The following is a 17,965-nucleotide window of genomic DNA, read 5'->3' as shown; positions in this document are numbered from 1 at the left end:
TTTACCCTACAGGAGATGTTGAACTGACCACCCAAAACGTCGTGCTGTTGCGACTTCAACAGCATGCTATCCCTCATTACATGTAATTTTGTGCAATGTCGTGTTTTTCATTATTCCTAATAAAATTTTTTGGCATTGTACATAAAAAATGCGGTGGGCCATTAAATTATTGTTCTTCCTGAATCTTTCACCATAAACCACAATAAAATCGAATAACTTGTGATGGAATAATGGTGAACTCTCTTTAAGACACTCTGTTAAGATGAATTCCTGCATAAGAGGAACATCGGAGTGTTTGTTTGGTTTCCCATAAGCTCAATGGGAAAAAAATCTGCTTAAGAAGAACCATGTGACAGGCCTTTTCTGTTAAGACGAACTCTCGCAGCGACCGACCATGACGGGTATTCTGCGCAACAAACGTTGTAGTCTTTATGAGTGCATTCAGGCAAACAAGAAAAAGCAAAGTGGGGAAAAAAAAGGAGAAATTTCTGGTGCAAGGACTCAAAGCATATTGAAAGCTAATTGCAATGTGGAATGAGAATGCGAGATACATAAGTGGAAGAGAAAGGTCAACGCATAAAATTAGTATCTCCCTCACCCATAGCGTGTAAGGAGAGAAAGGGCCAGCTTCAACTGCAAAGAAAGCAACAAAGGCGTTCGTCTTTTGGTATTCTCCTTGCGTTCTTCAGTTCCCCAACAAGAGTAGAGTAGAGAACAGAAAAGCACAAGAGCTTGGCTTGAGGGTGAAGTGCAAGGGAAAGGGGGGGGGGTGAAGAAAAAAAGCCAAGTGAAAGTGACAACGTGAACAAATATTATTTGTGCATTATAATCACATGAACTGGAAACCACATAGACACTGTTACTCTCATCAGAGGAGTTCGATGCATTAACCTCATCCCACTATGGCTCCAAGCACATGTTCTGGTCAGTTTGCACTGTTTTGCATAGGGTATGTGCATGTCGTATGTGTTCTCAGTGAAGTTCAGCAAACTATGATGAATCAAGCTGAAACTGCAGAGGACATAGCCGGGTATTCCAGCAGGGATGCTTCCTTCCGCCAATGTTAAGTTTCATGCTAAGGATGAAATAATGCTGGGGCAAGTATTCACACTAGAGTAAGTAATAAGTAGTGGCAGGAAAAACCCGGAAACCATTGAGCATACCATAATGGAATGCCGAGAGCGCCCTCTGCTAGACTTTCGGGAAGCATCGGCTTTCCAATTTCATTCAAAGTGGACAGACTCATTTCCTGGTGAACAGCTCACAGAAGCGAGAAACATTTAGGATATCAGCTTAGGGAAATCAGCAGGTCATAGTTCCAGCAGTGTAAGTATCACTATGTTGTTCGGGCCTATAACTCTTTTACTGGGCAAACTTTTGCCATAAAATTAAGAAAGGCTAAGTCTGCAGGTGATGATCACTTAGAATAAATTTATTTATTAAAATAAATAAACATATTCTGACAATGACACCTGTTTCAATTTCCATATATGCATTTCCAAAGTGTGTGCTTTGTTAATCTGTGTCTGTTTAGACATATATGAATCAGCACTACGAACGTCGATTAAGGAATACCTGTTTTCCAATCACTTCAAACCCAAGTGTACATGTCTTCAGTTCTTGGTAAAGAAATACCAGCTGCAACGAAAGATATAAGAAGAAACCGGGACGAGAAATAGACAGGGACAGCAAGGAGGCTTTTTCTTGTCTCGTTTTCTTTTCCCTTCTTTGTGCTGCTGGTATTCGCTTACCAAGAACTGTGTACCAACTTGCCCAATAAGCCACCGTATAAGACGTCAGATCTACTCTTTTTTTTCCTCTGTAATCTTGTGGATGAAATCTTTGTCTTTGCCACTGTGCAGTGCCCATCGGTGGCCTGGAGGACGACGACAACCGCTTCCCTTACATATTCCTCCTCATGCACCAGTGGTTTATCAAATCTGAGAAGCTGGCACGATGCCTTGTCGACCAGTATCCTTTGCTCAAGTGTGCCCGTCCATGCACATACATAATATTCTTTGCAGGTCTATTCACAAAGCATTATACTGTGTTTAGCTGAGGCATGGGTACATGAGGTATCCACGGTGAATGCTTTAATGTGACGTGATCTAAGGGAAGTAGTTTAAGAAGTGATTTTAGAACTCTCATAAAAAAAACGGAGAAGTTTTATATACACAACATGAAAAATGTTATGCTTCTTTCAGCCAGCGTTAGGTAAATCTGCAGGACCATTGGATATACGGTTTTTTTATGTTTCTCTTGTGATTTGCTGTGCCTTTGTGTGATGTATGTTTTGTGATTTCGTGGGATTATATAGGATTACGTTATTTTTAGAATAGAGATAGACATAAATGGACGTGTGGTTGAGTCGCCCTTCCCCACTTCACGGTGCGGCCGCCGCTTCAATCATGATCGAGGCAGTTAGGACATCTATGGGCGTATCTGGGAACACTCATTTCTTGAGCTGCAGTCATAGAATATCTGTACTTTAAAAAGGACTACCCTTAAAGTAATGACTTAAAAACTGATATGAAGCTATATACTCAGGGTGAAGTACAAAATACAATCATAAGTAACTTTGAGGAAAAAAAGGGACTGGAGTGCCTCTGGTTCACTTCATTAAAATGTTGACTCTCTACCATAGTTAAACTTCAAAGAGCTGCCCACCATTGTATGTGTTAACATCGTCAAAAAACAATCGACCGTGTCTGGTTATCGCTGGCTGGATCGAGCCCTTGACGCACGAACCAGATATATGACCAGCAATACTCAGCATCGATGTGTGCTGCCATGTGTTCATACTTTGCAGCACTCAACGCACTGTCCCATTTACAAGCACAAGGCACAGGTGTGCCAGGTGTTCAGGTAAGCAGTATTTTAAAATACAATCAAGCGGTCTCACAAACCAATGAGCTATTTTGTATATGATGTCGAAGCAAGCATGCTGTCTTAGGTGGTGCAAAACATTTGCAATATGGCATCTCACTTGTACAGCATACCCCCATGGTACATCATAGGCTAAAATAAATCATAGCACCGGTTGCAGCAAGATATCAAAGGCATCTTCATTCAAACCATAAACTGCAAGATAAGCTTCTCTAATGATTATCCACACAGTCCTTGGGTGCTGCAAAATTTGTTTACAGGAAGTAAATGCGTGCCTTTGTAGTTCAAATGTTTGATATTGCCTCGGCACACGCTTTTATTTTTTCTCGAGAAGATTGGACATTTTGTTCAGCAGAGTGATCAATTTATCTAAATCTTAGTTTTCTGGTGGAATTCTTTCTTTTTTTTCTTTCTTCCTTTCTTTTTTTTCTTTTTTCTTTCTTTCGTTGATCGTTGATGGCTTGAATGTTTTTGAGGTCAGCCCCGTTTAAGCACTGTCAAAAGTTCAAGAATGCAGGATTTTAACTAGTATAAATAGCAATAAAATCTTTCCTAAAAAGCTCATTGCAGGTGATTTATTAGATTATGCAATGCATTTTCTTCTCGTTGATCAGTGCCAACGCTGAACTCTTCTTTCATGAACTCTTCTTTGACGAAAAGAATATTAAGCATGTGTGTTGAAATAGTTCGTGTGACATTGAGAAACCTTCTATTTTTCAGTTTCTCTTTTGATGGTACTAGATAGTTCAGATGACCCTTGCGATCTGAGCCGATCTCAGTGAAAGCTAGTTAAGGGGGTACCGACACAAAAATCTCCAGTTTAAGTTTGAAGTGTATTAGCATGAAATAAAAATTGTGGTTTCTTGGCGTCAAAGGATAAGCCAAGCCTCTAAGAGCCTATAAAATGTTCACGGAAACCTGAATGCTTCCTGAAAAAGTAATTAAAGTATCTTTTTAGAGGCTAGATTTGGTTCATACTGTCGCCGACTCACAACACGATATGAATTTCTAGTTAAGTGCTCGCGCAAGATATGGCGATGTTTCCACAACCTGCTTTTTTCTGGCTCATTGGTGACGTGTTCATTTTGAATGTTTTTTGTACATGACATCATCAAAACTGCCCACACTGGTGCGTGAAGTCAGCACAATTGAGATTATAGCCTGACATCATTATAGTGCTGATGTCACCATAGTGGTATACAACAAAATAACGTCTTTTAGCGTCCTTGATATGTCTGCTTTTCTGTGACATGCAAACCAGCATTCACTTGTATTTGGTGTGTATGGTGTGCATAAGTGCTGATTGTATGCTTCGAGGTTGCTGATTTGTATTTTTACACATTAGTTGCCAATTTACGATCCTGAAAGTGTTAAGTGCTCTTTGTAACTGTATACTGTAGTGCCCACCTGCTATGGTCTCTTTGGAGACTGGCAGTATTGTGATTGAACTTAAGAAGTCTGGAGAGGCCCCGCCCAGGCAATCAAAGTGCAGCAGCAGCCGATAAGGCTCTGCCTTAGCATCTGCACGACTGAAGACCCGTTCGTGAACTCTCCAACGTTCTCTGGAGGCAGGATCACCAGCTGCCCATCTCATGACGTCACTTCGAAGTGCACGTCTATTGGATGGTGATGAGGATGTTGTAGGTTGCTGGTGGATTTAGCCTTGCGAAATTTTTAGGTGATTTCCCCACCCACTTTCCTCTTTTCAGATTGTGTAGCGGGCATTCGCCTTCTGAAAAAGAAAAGCCATAGGCTTTCGAAGTTGTTCTCAACTATAGGTGCGCCATGTAAAAATCTACCTAATGTCAAAATGAAAAACCTAATCAGCTTCACACTTGCTCAGAGCTGTATACACGATATTTGTTCGGCAGAGTAAACTCGCGCGCGAAGGTTGTGCCGGTATGCCTCTTTAACACCTCTCTTCGTTCGCTGTAATGCCCTCACGGGATCCAGATTCTGGATGCTCAAGTTTCCCCAGCACCTTGAGGCCGAGGGAGTGCTAGCACGGGTGGCAGCGCTGCAGTCGCGACTGCGTCAAGAGGGCCACACGGTGCTGGCCGACCTAGTGGACCTGACTCGCAGGCCCTCTCCCCGATCCGAGTGGGCACGGGCCGTGTCCGTGCGGCTGCCGCTTGCCAAGCACACGCGCAAAGTGTCTCTTGTGTTCGACCACCTCGAGCCCCGAGAGCTCGCCGACCACCTCACCTATCTGGAGCACAAGGTCATGAAGCGCATCACGGTGAGTAGTGCCTTCTGATCTTTCGGCCTCATGCTGTTTGCTATGGTGGTGTATCAACTAGAGCTTGGCTGCCGACTTGAAGGTCACGGCTTCCATCCTGGACGTGGCGGTCGCATTTCAACGAAGGTGAAATGGTAGAGGGGCCCGGGTACTGTGCGATGCGGTCCACATTAAAGAACACCTGATGATCGTGACTTCTGGAGTCCTCCACTCTACAGCGTCCCTCATAATCGTGTCGTGGTTTTGGGACGGTAAATCCAAAATCATCATTGTCTTCTTCCTGTCTTTCTTTCTTTCTTTATTATTATTATTATTATTATTATTATTATTATTATTATTAATTTTATTATTATTCCTCCATCTGACGCGTAGTGGCAAACTAGATCTCTCTTTGTTGCTGCAGAGATCGCTGCCTTTTTTGTACATCTTTAGGTAAATACATGCACGCGAATACCCAAAAGCATTTTGAATCCATTGGCCGAAGAGGACTTGAAGACAAAATTTATCTGGTGTGGGCAATTTATTGTGCCCTTTATATCATGTTAACGCCGCTTCGTTTTTATTATATATCACACGAGTGCACCAAATGTAGTCGCTGAATGCACCAAAACGAGATCAACGTGAAGCTCTCGTGTCTTGAGCCTTGAAACATTTTGCTTTGTGATATTTTTGCACCGTTTCTTGAACACACCAGATTTTCCACCTGATGAGGTTTATAAGGCTTTCACCTTAAAAGAAAATGTTTATAATATGCCCCGTTGCACAATATAGACATGCAAAGATTTTTACTATCACCACGGCAGCCATTTGGCATTCAATCCAGTGAGTGAGTGATGAACGGGTACCTGCCTGCTAAAGTGTACATAGAAAACCGAGTTAAGTCCAGTCAACCCTAGCGGTCGCTTAATGCCATGTAACATGCATCATAACGCTGGTACATTATATATCGTGTAGTTGCAAATGCAGCGTATACGAATAGTTCACTACGACGGCTCTTACTTGTTCCAAGGACATCACCTAAGATGGTCACTTAGCTGTGTATTGCGTACTGTGGAGCGAGAACACAGAACTAGTCGCTGTCCGTTAGCCTCGTCAGTTTCCGCCGCGAACTTTGCACTGTTTGTCACAGAATAACCAAGCAATTATTCTGTTATTTTCTCATTGCTTGACTCGCGTCATATACCTACTCCAACCGTACATGTGGATCGTTTCTACCCACCATCACATGTTTTTTTTTCTATATCATTGACTCTTCTCTATTATCAGTGACTCTCCTCTATTACCAGTGACTCTTATCTATTTTTTCTATCATTGACTCTGTCAAGTCGACACTTCTATTCCTGGAACTCTTGGCTCATTGCCACTAAATGCAATTAGTCAACATTGAAATAAGTTTGTGTTATCTTTGCCTTCACTCTAGAGTAGACCATGGGTTGTCTGATATGCCAAGAAAATATGCCACTGTGGTGGCAATTGCAGAGGCACTCTGCTGCCGATGGTCCCGCCGCGATGGTCTAGGGGCTAAGGTACTTGGCTGCTGACCCACAGGTTGCGGGATTGAATCCCGGCTGCAGCAGCTGCATTTATGATGAAAGCGAAAGTGCTGTAGGCCCGTGTGCTCAGATTTGGGTGCATGTTAAAGAACCCGAGGTGGTTGAAATTTCCGGAGCCCTCCACTACGGCGTCTCTCATAATCATATGGTGGTTTTGGGATGTCAAAACCCCACATATCATATATATTTGCTGCCGATTGTGGGTCTCATTCTCAGCTGCATGTCACGAGATTAAGTCTGAGCCGCGGCGGGTGCATTTCAGGAGAGGCAAAATGCAAGAGGCTCATGTGCCTGGATTGAGATGTCTCTCAAAACTGTCTCTCATAATGATATTGTCATTTTGGGATGCCAAACCCTCATTACTATTCAATCTCGGCTATATCCCGATGGGGTCGGAATACAGAAAAAGCTAATGTGGCATATTTTGTGTGTACGTTGGAAAATACTTGAGTATCTGTGTGAGATTTGTGTATTTTCACGAAAGCATGTCTCATAGCATTAGCGTGTCTGCCGAGCATTGCCCGGTGTATGATTCATGCTATACACTGAATTTTACGCCTGAAATCATATTCTGCAGTGCTGTAAGCTCTTACTTGAGCATAGCTATTCACATGCGGTAAAAACACTTTGGCAGCCTTTTTCATTTGTTGCAGTGAAACTTCTGCAGTGTGCAATTCAGAAACGTTACTAAGGGTTTAATAAAACACTTTACTATGCAACCCTATACTCGATGAATGCAAATTTCACCATTTAGAGTCCCCAAGGCCAGAAGAAAAATCTAGCAAGTTTTTTTAGTTATCGTCAGTGTAAAACTGCGTTTTGAGGGTTACTTATGTGGTTGAAAAGCTTAAGAAAAAGCGGCTTGTTGTTGTTTCAGTTCCTGGACTTCAAGCAGTATGCAGAGCAGGGTACGCTGGCAGACAACCCTCGCCTGGAGCGCTCCATCTCGCAGTTCAACGGCCTCTCCCAGTGGACGCAGTGCATGGTGCTCTCGCGCTCCACACCGCAGCAGAGAGCTGATGTCATCGCCAAGTTCGTAGACGTCGCCAAGGTGTGCTGGCCTGCTCAACTGAGCTATTTCTTGATTCTTACTGTGCCCGGGAACACCCGCCACGGTGTTCTACTGGTTATGGGGCTCGACTGCTAGTCCCAAGGTCACGGTATTGTATCCCGGCCACGATGACTGTTTTTTCGATGGAGGCGAAAAGGCTTGGGACCCGTGTACTTACATTTATAGGGGCACGGTAAAGGACCCCAGGTGAACGAAATTTCCAGAGCGCTCCAATGCAGCGTCTCTCATAATCATATGTGGGTTTTGGGACGTCAAACTCCAACAATTATCATTATTAGTATCGGTATAGGAACTAATAATTTGTTGAATATTTTGTCTATGGCTCTCCGTATAGACATATCATTTGCCCCTTCTTTCAGTTTGCATGCAATTAAGTGTTACATTGTTGATATAGACTAAAGGGACATTCGCTCCCGATTCCACTGAAGGCAGCTGATGCCACGATACTTTTTTCCATAAGTTACTTTAGGGTTGTGGCACCTCCTTCTTGCCTGGCAGCCAACACTGTTAACAAATAACCTGTGGTTGGGGGGATGAAGTGTCACTAGAACTACGAGCGGCTTGAGCACAATGGCCGTGTTAAGTAGAATGACACCACAATACCGTACCGTATTTGCGTACAGTATTTCCGTAATTTACTATTGCTAGAGGGCTCTATTTTAGTTCCGCTACGAGTCCCTCTCTCGGCATATGGTGCTCCCTTTGGTGCAAAGACTGAGTGAACATAGATAGCCGACCGCATCGAATGTGCAGTGTCTGCGTGCCTATGATGTTAAAGTATGCGTACACCCCTATCTCGAAGAATTGAGAGGCAATGCAATTCATTTACTTACTTCTGCTTGCGCTGCTCTTAATGATAGGCAATATGAAAAAGCGACACCTTTGCCCCAAAGGTGAAGCAATGAATGCGATAGCAACAAACTGGAATGTCATGTGAAAAATTGCAAGCATATCAAAACGTGCCCCGTGTTGCTCACGCACAAATGATGCGCGAAACGTATTCACAGGTGCAGATGAACGAGAATAAGTGTTTGTTACTTCGCATTGTCTGAAAAGCGTGCCCTTTTCGCAAGTGGAGACTGTGCAGCGAGTGCAGTGACTTTTGTGTACACGGTAACTACAACGAAGTCATTCCAGTGAAAGCCTAAGGCGTACGATTCTGCCCACCGCGAGATAAGCATGTGCAGGCGTGGGCGTCTACACTCCACCCCCACCCCCCCCCCCCCATCTAGATGCAAGGCAAAGTATGCGTGGGAGGTGAACGCATCAGTGCAAATTGCCGCGTCGCGATGATCTAGTGACGCGCACTCATTGAGCCATCTTGTTGGCAATGTTGAAAACACGTTTCCCCGAGATCGTCAATGCCAGGGGTAAGTGGTAGATATAAATAGCTTGCCGTTTCTACGTTGAACGAAGTGCTCATTCGTGGTTTAGTGGCTAATGCCTCGCACTCACAAGCAAGAGGTCGGAGGTTCGATTCCGCGCCCCGGAGTCTTCTCGTGGATTATTTTTTTCTTGTCGCGATTTCATATATAGATTCACATACATATACAATCAATGACAACAATCACGAACGCCGACACCGGGGGAAAATCTAGTCCAGCCAAGAGTGTCCATATAGTTGCTATCGCAATAAAACCCATCGCTCGCGGTTGTGGAGCGCTATGTGTTCATGTTTGTTTCTCTCTGTACGCATGACATATGTCTTTATACCTTAAATAACACAATAGCACCACTTTTGGTCACGTGCAAAGGATTCATGTGATTCATGAGAATAGACGTCACTTGTGAGTAGAGCAGCAGGTGGCTGTTGACTGTGGTTCTAGCAGTATAGTGATGCCGCAGAAGTTGTGAGAATCGCAAAAGCCCCGCTTCTTGAGGCCTGACCACACGTACGCGTTGCAGTGCATCAGCGCATGACGTGCAGATTCAGTGCCATGACCACTCTCAATGAAGGAAGATGGGAAGCGGCTACACGAAGTTGCGCGCCTCCTATCTCTCTCTACATAGGGAGATGGCGTGAAGCCGACTTTACAAGTCGCGCTATGACATGTACGTGTATTCAGGCTGTTCTGTTTTAACTATTCAGGCATTTAGGTTAGTGGTCCCGCAGTGTTACAGGCCAAACATATATACTAAAAAAATAGCAGTACTTATGTGAAGCCAGCCAGAACAGTCCCCTTTCATTAAAAGGGCCCGGCAACACTTTTTTAGAATAGTCGGAAAGTGCTGCCGATTGGTAGTGGAGGCTCCGGACAACACACTAACCAAATATTATAGCGCAGCAGGCGGCCTCAAATTCACAATAAATTATCAAAATCGGTTAAATATCTTTCTCTTCTCTCGACAATACATGCAATAAGCCTGAAAATCGCTCGTAGTAAGCCCATCTGTCAGCCATTGGCTGATTTGAACATGGCGCGCTCGGCCGTTACAGAGGTCGCCGCGGGAGGCCGTCACACTTCCATGCGTACGCGGGCAATCGCACTGAAAAGCCGCGTATTCAAAGAAAAAAAAAAGAAAAAAGTGCTCAAGGTCGCAAGGCGTGCGTGACGATATTTGTTTGCCCCCCCCATCCCTCCCTGCTTAGCTTCTAGTGCTTTCGTCAGGACGAGAGAACAGAGAATGTGATTGCAACGTGTGACAAATCTTTGTAACTTCGCTTGTACTGGACGAATTCTTAAAATTTTTGCAGCATTGAATTTGTGAGGCAATATGCTTTTTTAGTGAGTTGATTCCATGGTTACTCAAAAAAGTGTTTCAGGGCCCCTTTAAAATATTATGGCAGTAATATGCATAAGCATAAACTGTACCGCTTTCATATTATATGCTTATTGGTTCCCATTGCTTTTCATGGAGCCGCCATTACATGTGATGTGGCAACACTGCGCTGCCCTATGCAGAACCTGCTGGAGCTACAGAACTTCAGCTCCCTGATGGCAGTCGTGGGCGGACTGAACCACAGCGCACTGGCGAGGCTGTCTCAAACGACCACTTGCCTACCAGGAGAGACGAGGCGCACGCTGGCACAGTTCGCTGCCCTGCTCTCATCGGCGGGCAACTTCTGCAACTATCGCAAAGCACTGGCCGAGGCACGGGACTTCAGGATACCCATCCTGTGAGTCTATGGAAACCGTCCTTTACATGAGAGAAGTATATCTAATAAATGAATATCGTGCTACTCGAACCAATAGTCCTTAAGGGAGACCAGACAAGAAGGCAGTTACATAAGTAAATCACTCTTTTGCAATACCAAAAACACCTCGCTTGCAGCTAGAAGGAGCTCGGCAAATGAGAAAATGTGGGCAGTGTCACTACTTTGGTCTGGCATGATGTTACAGATCTTGATGGTGTCCACAAACGCATATACCTAGTTTCCTATCTATGAAAATAAAGTGGCATTGTTTTCTTAGGAAGCCGCTGACAACAGCCTCTAACATGCGAAAAATTAACTTTGAGAATGATTTACTCCTTTATCAATAAACTTATTAGTGTTGTGAAATTAACGATATTAGAGGTCTCATTGTACAATTTATTAATATAAACCGATTCACTTTTTTCATTTTAGTGTGCCTTTAATGAAGCCCGTGTCATCTTCCAAATTTTCTCTCCAACTTGTGACCCATCCAGTTACACATCTTTCTGTCACTGTAGCCTTCCATTGATGGCTCGTATCTCTTCTATGATCGACTTAAGCAAGGCACAGAAAGACGACTGCACAAAGCCTAACATGCGCTCATGCAAGAAGCACGTAGAATAACAGGGAGCAGAGCTAATTGGTAAGGATTCATGTGGGAGCCGACCGTCGATTAACTTGCATAAGAATATAAACAGATGTCCTCACAGCTATCTTTCACATAGTCCCCCATGCGTGCCAGATTGAGAGGTTTGTCTATTACATGCGCTTGCACACATATGATTTAACACCTTTTTTTTTTCGCGATTGCACGCCCTTGTAGTTGTTAGTATAGGCATGCGTGGTGTCCTGGCTCTATTCCTCTGTCTGCGTTTGCACGCCTAGTCTATTAGACCAAGCGCATGTTGTTGTGTATTGTTCTTTGTGTAGCCGCATTTTTTTATTGTGCACTGCTTAAATGAATGAACTGACAAGGACTTTCTCGTGTTACCGTCGCATCACGTGGTGACTCGTATGACACGACGTGCCGTGTCATCACAGGGGTGTGCACATGAAAGACCTCATCTCGGTGCACGTGGCGCTGCCAGATGTCGTGGACGGCATGATAAACCTGCGCAAGATGGCGCAGCTGTCTCACATATTCCAGGAACTCTGGGAGCTGCAGCACTCCCCTCCACCCCTCGACGTCAGCATGGACCTCATCAACACACTCAAGGTATGCACGTGCGCTTTTACAAGCACTGTTAAACTTTAACGTTGCATTCCACTATTTCAGGCTAAATTTGTGAAATCTTGAAATGCTCGAATACCAGATCTATTATTTTACCGCACATTAATTAATTAATGAATTAATAAAAATGCCCAGCATTTCCGCCAGTTAAAACACGGCGTTTTGGCGCAGTGCTTCTTCAATGTACAATAAGAACCGTCATGGCAAATCGAGGAGCAAGACCAGCAGAGCAGACGCAGATTTTCTGACGCACGTACTCTAACGCAGTTTTTTTTTTCTGTTTGAAAGTGATGCCTTGAGAAATGGCGCTGATATTCTTTCATGACAATGTGTGTGTACGGTAAAATAGAGTAGGGAACACATGGCTCTTAATCTCAAATAAAAGGTGTACATGTGTGCCGTCCATCAGGTTTCCCGCTTCATTGACGTCATGATGGAGGCCCTTGAAGTACCGCCTTCTCTCGTTTCCCTCCAGCAGAAAGGACCACTACATTGAGGTCTTGTACGTGGTTCTTCCGCTGAATGTTCATTGTTCATTACATGAGAACATATTTCAACTAAGCGTCACTTTACTGTGTGCAATATTACATTGCTCATTTCTTAATTAGATCTAACTGACAATCATGCTAAAGAAATTATAGGGGATGTTGTTAGAAGTAATTGTAATGTAAATGTGAAGAAAAAAAAGTGTACGAAAAGATAACTTGCCACGGGCAGAGACCGAACCTACAACCTTCCAATAATGCACCCAATTCTGAGCTACCAGCAGCTATCCCCCCATCCACTTCATAGGGTATATATGTGCACTGGGGAGATAGCCATGATGGTAAGTGTGCACCACTCTTTATATGCCTGTTTAGCATTACGTAGCACATGAACTTATTACGACGTGGAAGCTCACAAATAATCCCTCGTATACTACCTGAAGGCATCCAGTTTGCTAGAGAAAGACACTCCTTATGAATGAAGGAAAGAATGTATACCGTAATGTATTCCTTCATTGTTTATATGTGTGGCGTAGAGTGCTTTTCACACCGGTGAGCAACACCTAGTTCAGTTCGTTTATTGCTTTCAAAAAGAGTAGTACAGATTCAACAAGTATACAGACGAGGGCCCTGAAGTAAAAGAATTGTAGCGGACAAGGCAACGGAATGACAAACTCAGTCTTTCAACTTTTCGATGGAACCAGTGCTGCGTGTGTGCTGCGCTTTGTTTCTGTCCAGTGAATGCTTACTGCTCTGTCTCATTCGTACACTGTTAGGATTACGGTATACACGAGGGGAGCACGCTCCTTTATGTTGATAGCATCGTTGCTGAGTTGTCTGCATGAGCGGGCAGGTTAAACACACACTTAATTCAGGATAATGTTTGTACGACCTTTGGTCTAATGCAGTGTCATCACTTTTGGCTCTGTGCTAACCAGGTACTACGTGTGCGGGTAGTTTCTGCCAGAGTATTTCAGTTTCTTACTGCATTGTTGAAGCCGTAAAGATCAGATGCCAAATACGTTGTGCAGAGATCAATTACGGAAATGCAGAGCTTTTAATATGCAATAAGGAAGTCTTTTTTTGCTTCATTGCTGCCGTTACTTCTCAGCAGCGCTATAACTGCGTGCGACTTTGCTGCTTGTAGCTGCAAAGCTCCTCACCTGGTTTCACGTTAGTGGAGCTTAAACACTCTTCCCCGCATGCTTTGTCCCTCTGCATTTTACGTAATGTGGTCGTATATTATTTTCAGTAACCTTTTTTTTTTTCGGCAGGAGCACTCATAAAAGCGGAAACGAATTTACAAAGCACTGTGGCTATACGAGGCGTATCAAGAAGCCTCTGCCATCATTTTTTAAGCTTCACACAAAAGCTTTTGCGTTAATTATAACTACCCACCCACTCAAACCGACTATTGGCACTACCATAAGCCGGTCATCTGTGTCTTTTCTTTCGCTTGCAGCTCTCCTTAGACACCGCTTATACTGAAGACGAGATCTTTGAACTTTCTCTTGCCAGAGAGCCAAAGGCACCCATGGTACGTACCGCCACTTATCACTTTTTTGCTGCTCGGAGACATAACTAATTTTGTGAAAAACTACACGTAACATATATACGCGTTTTACCAGCACAGTATATATTTATATGACTGTTGCTCATGTTTGTGTTCAATGTTATACTATGCATGCTACATTTTATTTGAACATCGCTGTGTATATACATACGTGTGATTGTTGACTATGTTGTCTTAACTGTTATGCTGTGGCTTCATGATATAATCGATCCACATAAGGTATAACTTTGGGATGTTATGTAATGGGACATAATTCTTTGTACTATTCTAATGTTCTATTGCTGCATCATGATGATCTTCAAGCTGTATATTCTATAGGTGCTGCGCAGTTGCAAAGTCTGGAAATTTTGGTCCCTGTGTATTTTATGTTCGATAAGAGCTCAGGAGTAGCCGGCACATGCGCCAACATTACCTTGCATCATGTCGATATAAAAAAAAGAATGTGTTGCTATTGGACACGACGTTCCGTTATTTCTAGGTATCTCCATCAAAGCCTCTCGCTATGGAATTTGCATCCAGAGTCCCGGAAGGGACTGATCTGGCTCTCGTTGAGAAGCAGATCTGCGACATGGTGGAAGTAAGTCATGCCGAAGCTTATTTTTTAATTATTTAATTTTTTTATAGCTGCGAGTGAATTACATTTTCAAAATCTGGATGTCGTAAGGCTGTGAAAAATGCGGCCATGACACTGAACTCCCAAGTGCCAAGGCACTGGCTCGACGCCCGGCCACAGTGTCTGAATCATTTTTGGGGGGGTAAAATGATAGTACATCTGTGTACTTGAGCTTAACTGTACGTTGAAAGGATAGAAAACCGGTAGCCAATAAGAATATCTGAACTCTGCTATGGTGTGCCCCATGAGTATATTGTGGTTTCAGCATGTAAATTCCTAAAATGAATAATAACATTTAATGAATAATAACATCTGTAATTTCAAATTCTTAAGCAATGTAATCCTCAGAATTGTTTTCCACCTCACACGCATACATCTAGGTGGTCAATTGTAAACGTCGCTACAAGACCTCGCAAACTCGCCACGCTTATACCTGCCCGTCTTTCATTGCGTTCGAATTTATCTAATGAAGAAGTAACGCAGCACTAGCATCTTCACTGCGACGACATCATAGCAGCAAACAGAGAGATAGCAGGTGCAGTTGCGCCGAGTTATTTGTGGGTGATGGTTAACTGGACCTTGTAAGAAAGCATGTAACCGCCGTCAGTGTCTACGCTCTGTTTGTTCGTGTAAGATAAAAGCCGTAGAAGAAAAAAGCTGTTATTAATTTATTAATGTAATAAGGTAAAGGAGTAGTCGCAGATTAGAACCGGGCCCATGTCTTATTGAATGAGGCCATAGCGCTGAAAATACAATGACGAAGGAAGATGACAGGTTGGGTACCTAAACGTATGAGTGTGACGGCTGTTGATGCATTTGTCATCGTGCATTTCAGGGTAATCACTGGCCAATGCGAGTTCCAGAATGTTCACGTGCTGCTTGCATCCCGATAAAAACAGTCGGTAGCATTCTAAGCAATTCGTCGCACGGCACGTCTTGTGCCGATCGGAAACTTCATAACACTTGTTGCCGATGAGTTATAGTGCCACAGGTGTTAGACAACCGCCTCTCACGACCACGACGCGTTACCCAGAACACCTTTCTATTCGCGGGTGTTGTGTGCATGAGTATGTTTGAGCTGTATGACCGCATTCGACCCACTCTTTCCTGGTAGAAATGAAAGATTCATGATTACAGGATGTTGCGGTAGCCGAAGTTCTGCCTACCAGACTTGTATTCTTTGAGGCTGCAACTCCTATTACAGCCTTCAAGGCTGCGAGGTTTCAAGGTTCTTCAAGGCTGCAATTGGAGTTGCAGCCTCGAAGAAGCACGCTTGTTCAAACGTCAACTACAGGGAGACCCCGCGTTCACAAATATTCATCAATTTGAGCTTTGCCTGAACTTTTTCCATGGTATAAGTGTAGCAACATTGGTCCTGTCGCAACGCCCCAGGAGGTGTTCCATGAGTACGACACTGACCGCGACGGCTACCTGAGTCCCGAGGACGTGGCGGCGGTGACGTGTCGCTTTCCCGCCTTGCGCGGCTTGGTGCCCGAGGAGTGCCAGAGAAAGCTGCTGGGACGGCACGACATCCGGCGGTTCCTGCTGCGCTCGAACTGGGCCATGTTCCGGCACGACTTCCACGAGACCACCTACTTCCGGCCGACCTTCTGCATACACTGCACCGGCTTGGCGAGTACACTTTCCAGGGGCGAGTTGCCGGTTTTCATGCATGACCAATTGACATGGACGTTGGCGCCTTATAAAGCGGGTTATTCATTTAAAAAAAAAGACGACATGGAGTCGCGGACACAAGAATGCTTGTCTCATAAGATGCAGAGGTCCGAAAGCGATCCCCTGAGTATTTTGTGATAAATGCAATAAAGTTTGTCTTAAAAAAAAAACAACTGTGCTTCATTTTTTAACAACTTCGATTCTGTCAAAATTCTTTGTATCTTATTCGTATTCACTTAAGACGGCCATGCAGATGCGCCGAATCGAGTGCGATGCAATCTATGCACCACTTATAAACTGAGTCTTAAGAATACCGGTGCATCGCGTGAGGAACTGAGTGATTTGCTATCATGATGCCGCTGCCACGCTTCCGATGTTGTTACTCTTTATACCTCTGAATATTGCGAGGATAGAGTTGAGGTAGCAGTAAATATTTTTGCTTTTTCAGCTGTGGGGTCTGATCAAGCAAGGCTTCAAGTGTAAAAGTGAGTATATGACATCCTTCACTAATTATATATATATTTGTGTGTGTGTGTGTGTGTGTGTGTGTGTGTGATTTTTTTTGCACACGAATGTAGGGTGAGAGTGAAGTGTGTCCAGTTATATCCTGGTAGCGTTATAAAGACTAAATTTTTTATTTACATTGCAGAAAACGTATGTTTTTTTTTAGTAGTCGGTATGCGTACCAACGAGAAAGCGTAGCTTTACTCTCGTTGGAATGCTATGTTGCAAGTGGGACAAACAGGTATCTTTACATTACTCTGCATTTTTCTTCATGCTTAATCATTTATGCTTATCAGTACAGTACCAGAAATGGTAAAGGCAGTGTTTTTCCGCCTCTATCGTGGGTCTAATATGCTCTTTTTGTTTTAATTTAGTTAAACCTCATTACTGTACAAAGCACATTCACCTTTGCTGTTTTAGAAAGTCACCATGGTTCATCGTGGTAAATGTGCACGTCCCTCTCTTTGTCGATGCAGAGTGCGGGATCAACGCGCACAAGCACTGCCGAGAGCAAGTGCTGGCCGAATGCCGACCACTCACGCCGCAAGGTCCAGTGAGGAGTTCTTCCTTTTCTTCCACCGGTAGGCTCACTCTTGTAAGGCTTCTCGCGTGGTGCGTGCTGAATGATTTCGAAACAGGAGTGTCGCTGGAGCTGATGTTCCCACTAGCAGATTCGTCTTTATCAATGCGGTGAATGCAGGGCAGTTGCTGCAGTTTAAGTGTTAAGTTTAAGCATCACAGAGAGTGACGTGCAGCTGAATGCCATTTATAAGGATGTAGCACTTTAGGGGCCTGCCTTGTTCATCTCGTAACGCATGGTCATGCAGTAGTGAATACAGCCAATGTAGGCCTATACGAAGGCTTACAATGCTTAGAACCACTACAAAGCAAACTAGCATGGTCAAAAATAATATAAACTACAGAAACTATGAAAGAATAATCCCAGTTGTTTACACAAACAAGGGAAACACTTCCGAGACACCTCTGCAAATGCACGAT

The 17,965-nt window shown here is 43.8% G+C and overlaps 1 protein-coding gene across 3 annotated transcripts in view; it reads left to right on the top strand.

The window, feature by feature from the left end:
- Positions 1 to 17,965, top strand: part of LOC119163963 (ras guanyl-releasing protein 3) — a 182,260-nt gene that overhangs the window by 49,616 nt on the left and 114,679 nt on the right. For all 3 annotated transcript variants that reach the window (XM_075870791.1, XM_075870790.1, XM_037416052.2), the window contains exons 4-14: positions 1,863 to 1,971; positions 2,752 to 2,865; positions 4,840 to 5,125; positions 7,556 to 7,729; positions 10,654 to 10,868; positions 11,928 to 12,102; positions 14,065 to 14,139; positions 14,654 to 14,752; positions 16,181 to 16,420; positions 16,911 to 16,947; positions 17,443 to 17,547. In XM_075870791.1, coding sequence (XP_075726906.1) covers positions 1,863 to 1,971; positions 2,752 to 2,865; positions 4,840 to 5,125; positions 7,556 to 7,729; positions 10,654 to 10,868; positions 11,928 to 12,102; positions 14,065 to 14,139; positions 14,654 to 14,752; positions 16,181 to 16,420; positions 16,911 to 16,947; positions 17,443 to 17,547 — 1,629 coding nt within the window. The remainder of the gene's footprint in view (positions 1 to 1,862; positions 1,972 to 2,751; positions 2,866 to 4,839; positions 5,126 to 7,555; positions 7,730 to 10,653; positions 10,869 to 11,927; positions 12,103 to 14,064; positions 14,140 to 14,653; positions 14,753 to 16,180; positions 16,421 to 16,910; positions 16,948 to 17,442; positions 17,548 to 17,965) is intronic.

The sequence above is a fragment of the Rhipicephalus microplus genome, chromosome 8 (genome assembly GCF_043290135.1).
Source record: "Rhipicephalus microplus isolate Deutch F79 chromosome 8, USDA_Rmic, whole genome shotgun sequence".
NCBI lineage: Eukaryota > Metazoa > Arthropoda > Arachnida > Ixodida > Ixodidae > Rhipicephalus > Rhipicephalus microplus.
Note: the sequence above shows the minus strand (reverse complement) of the source record. Positions and strands in the feature narration are given on the sequence as shown.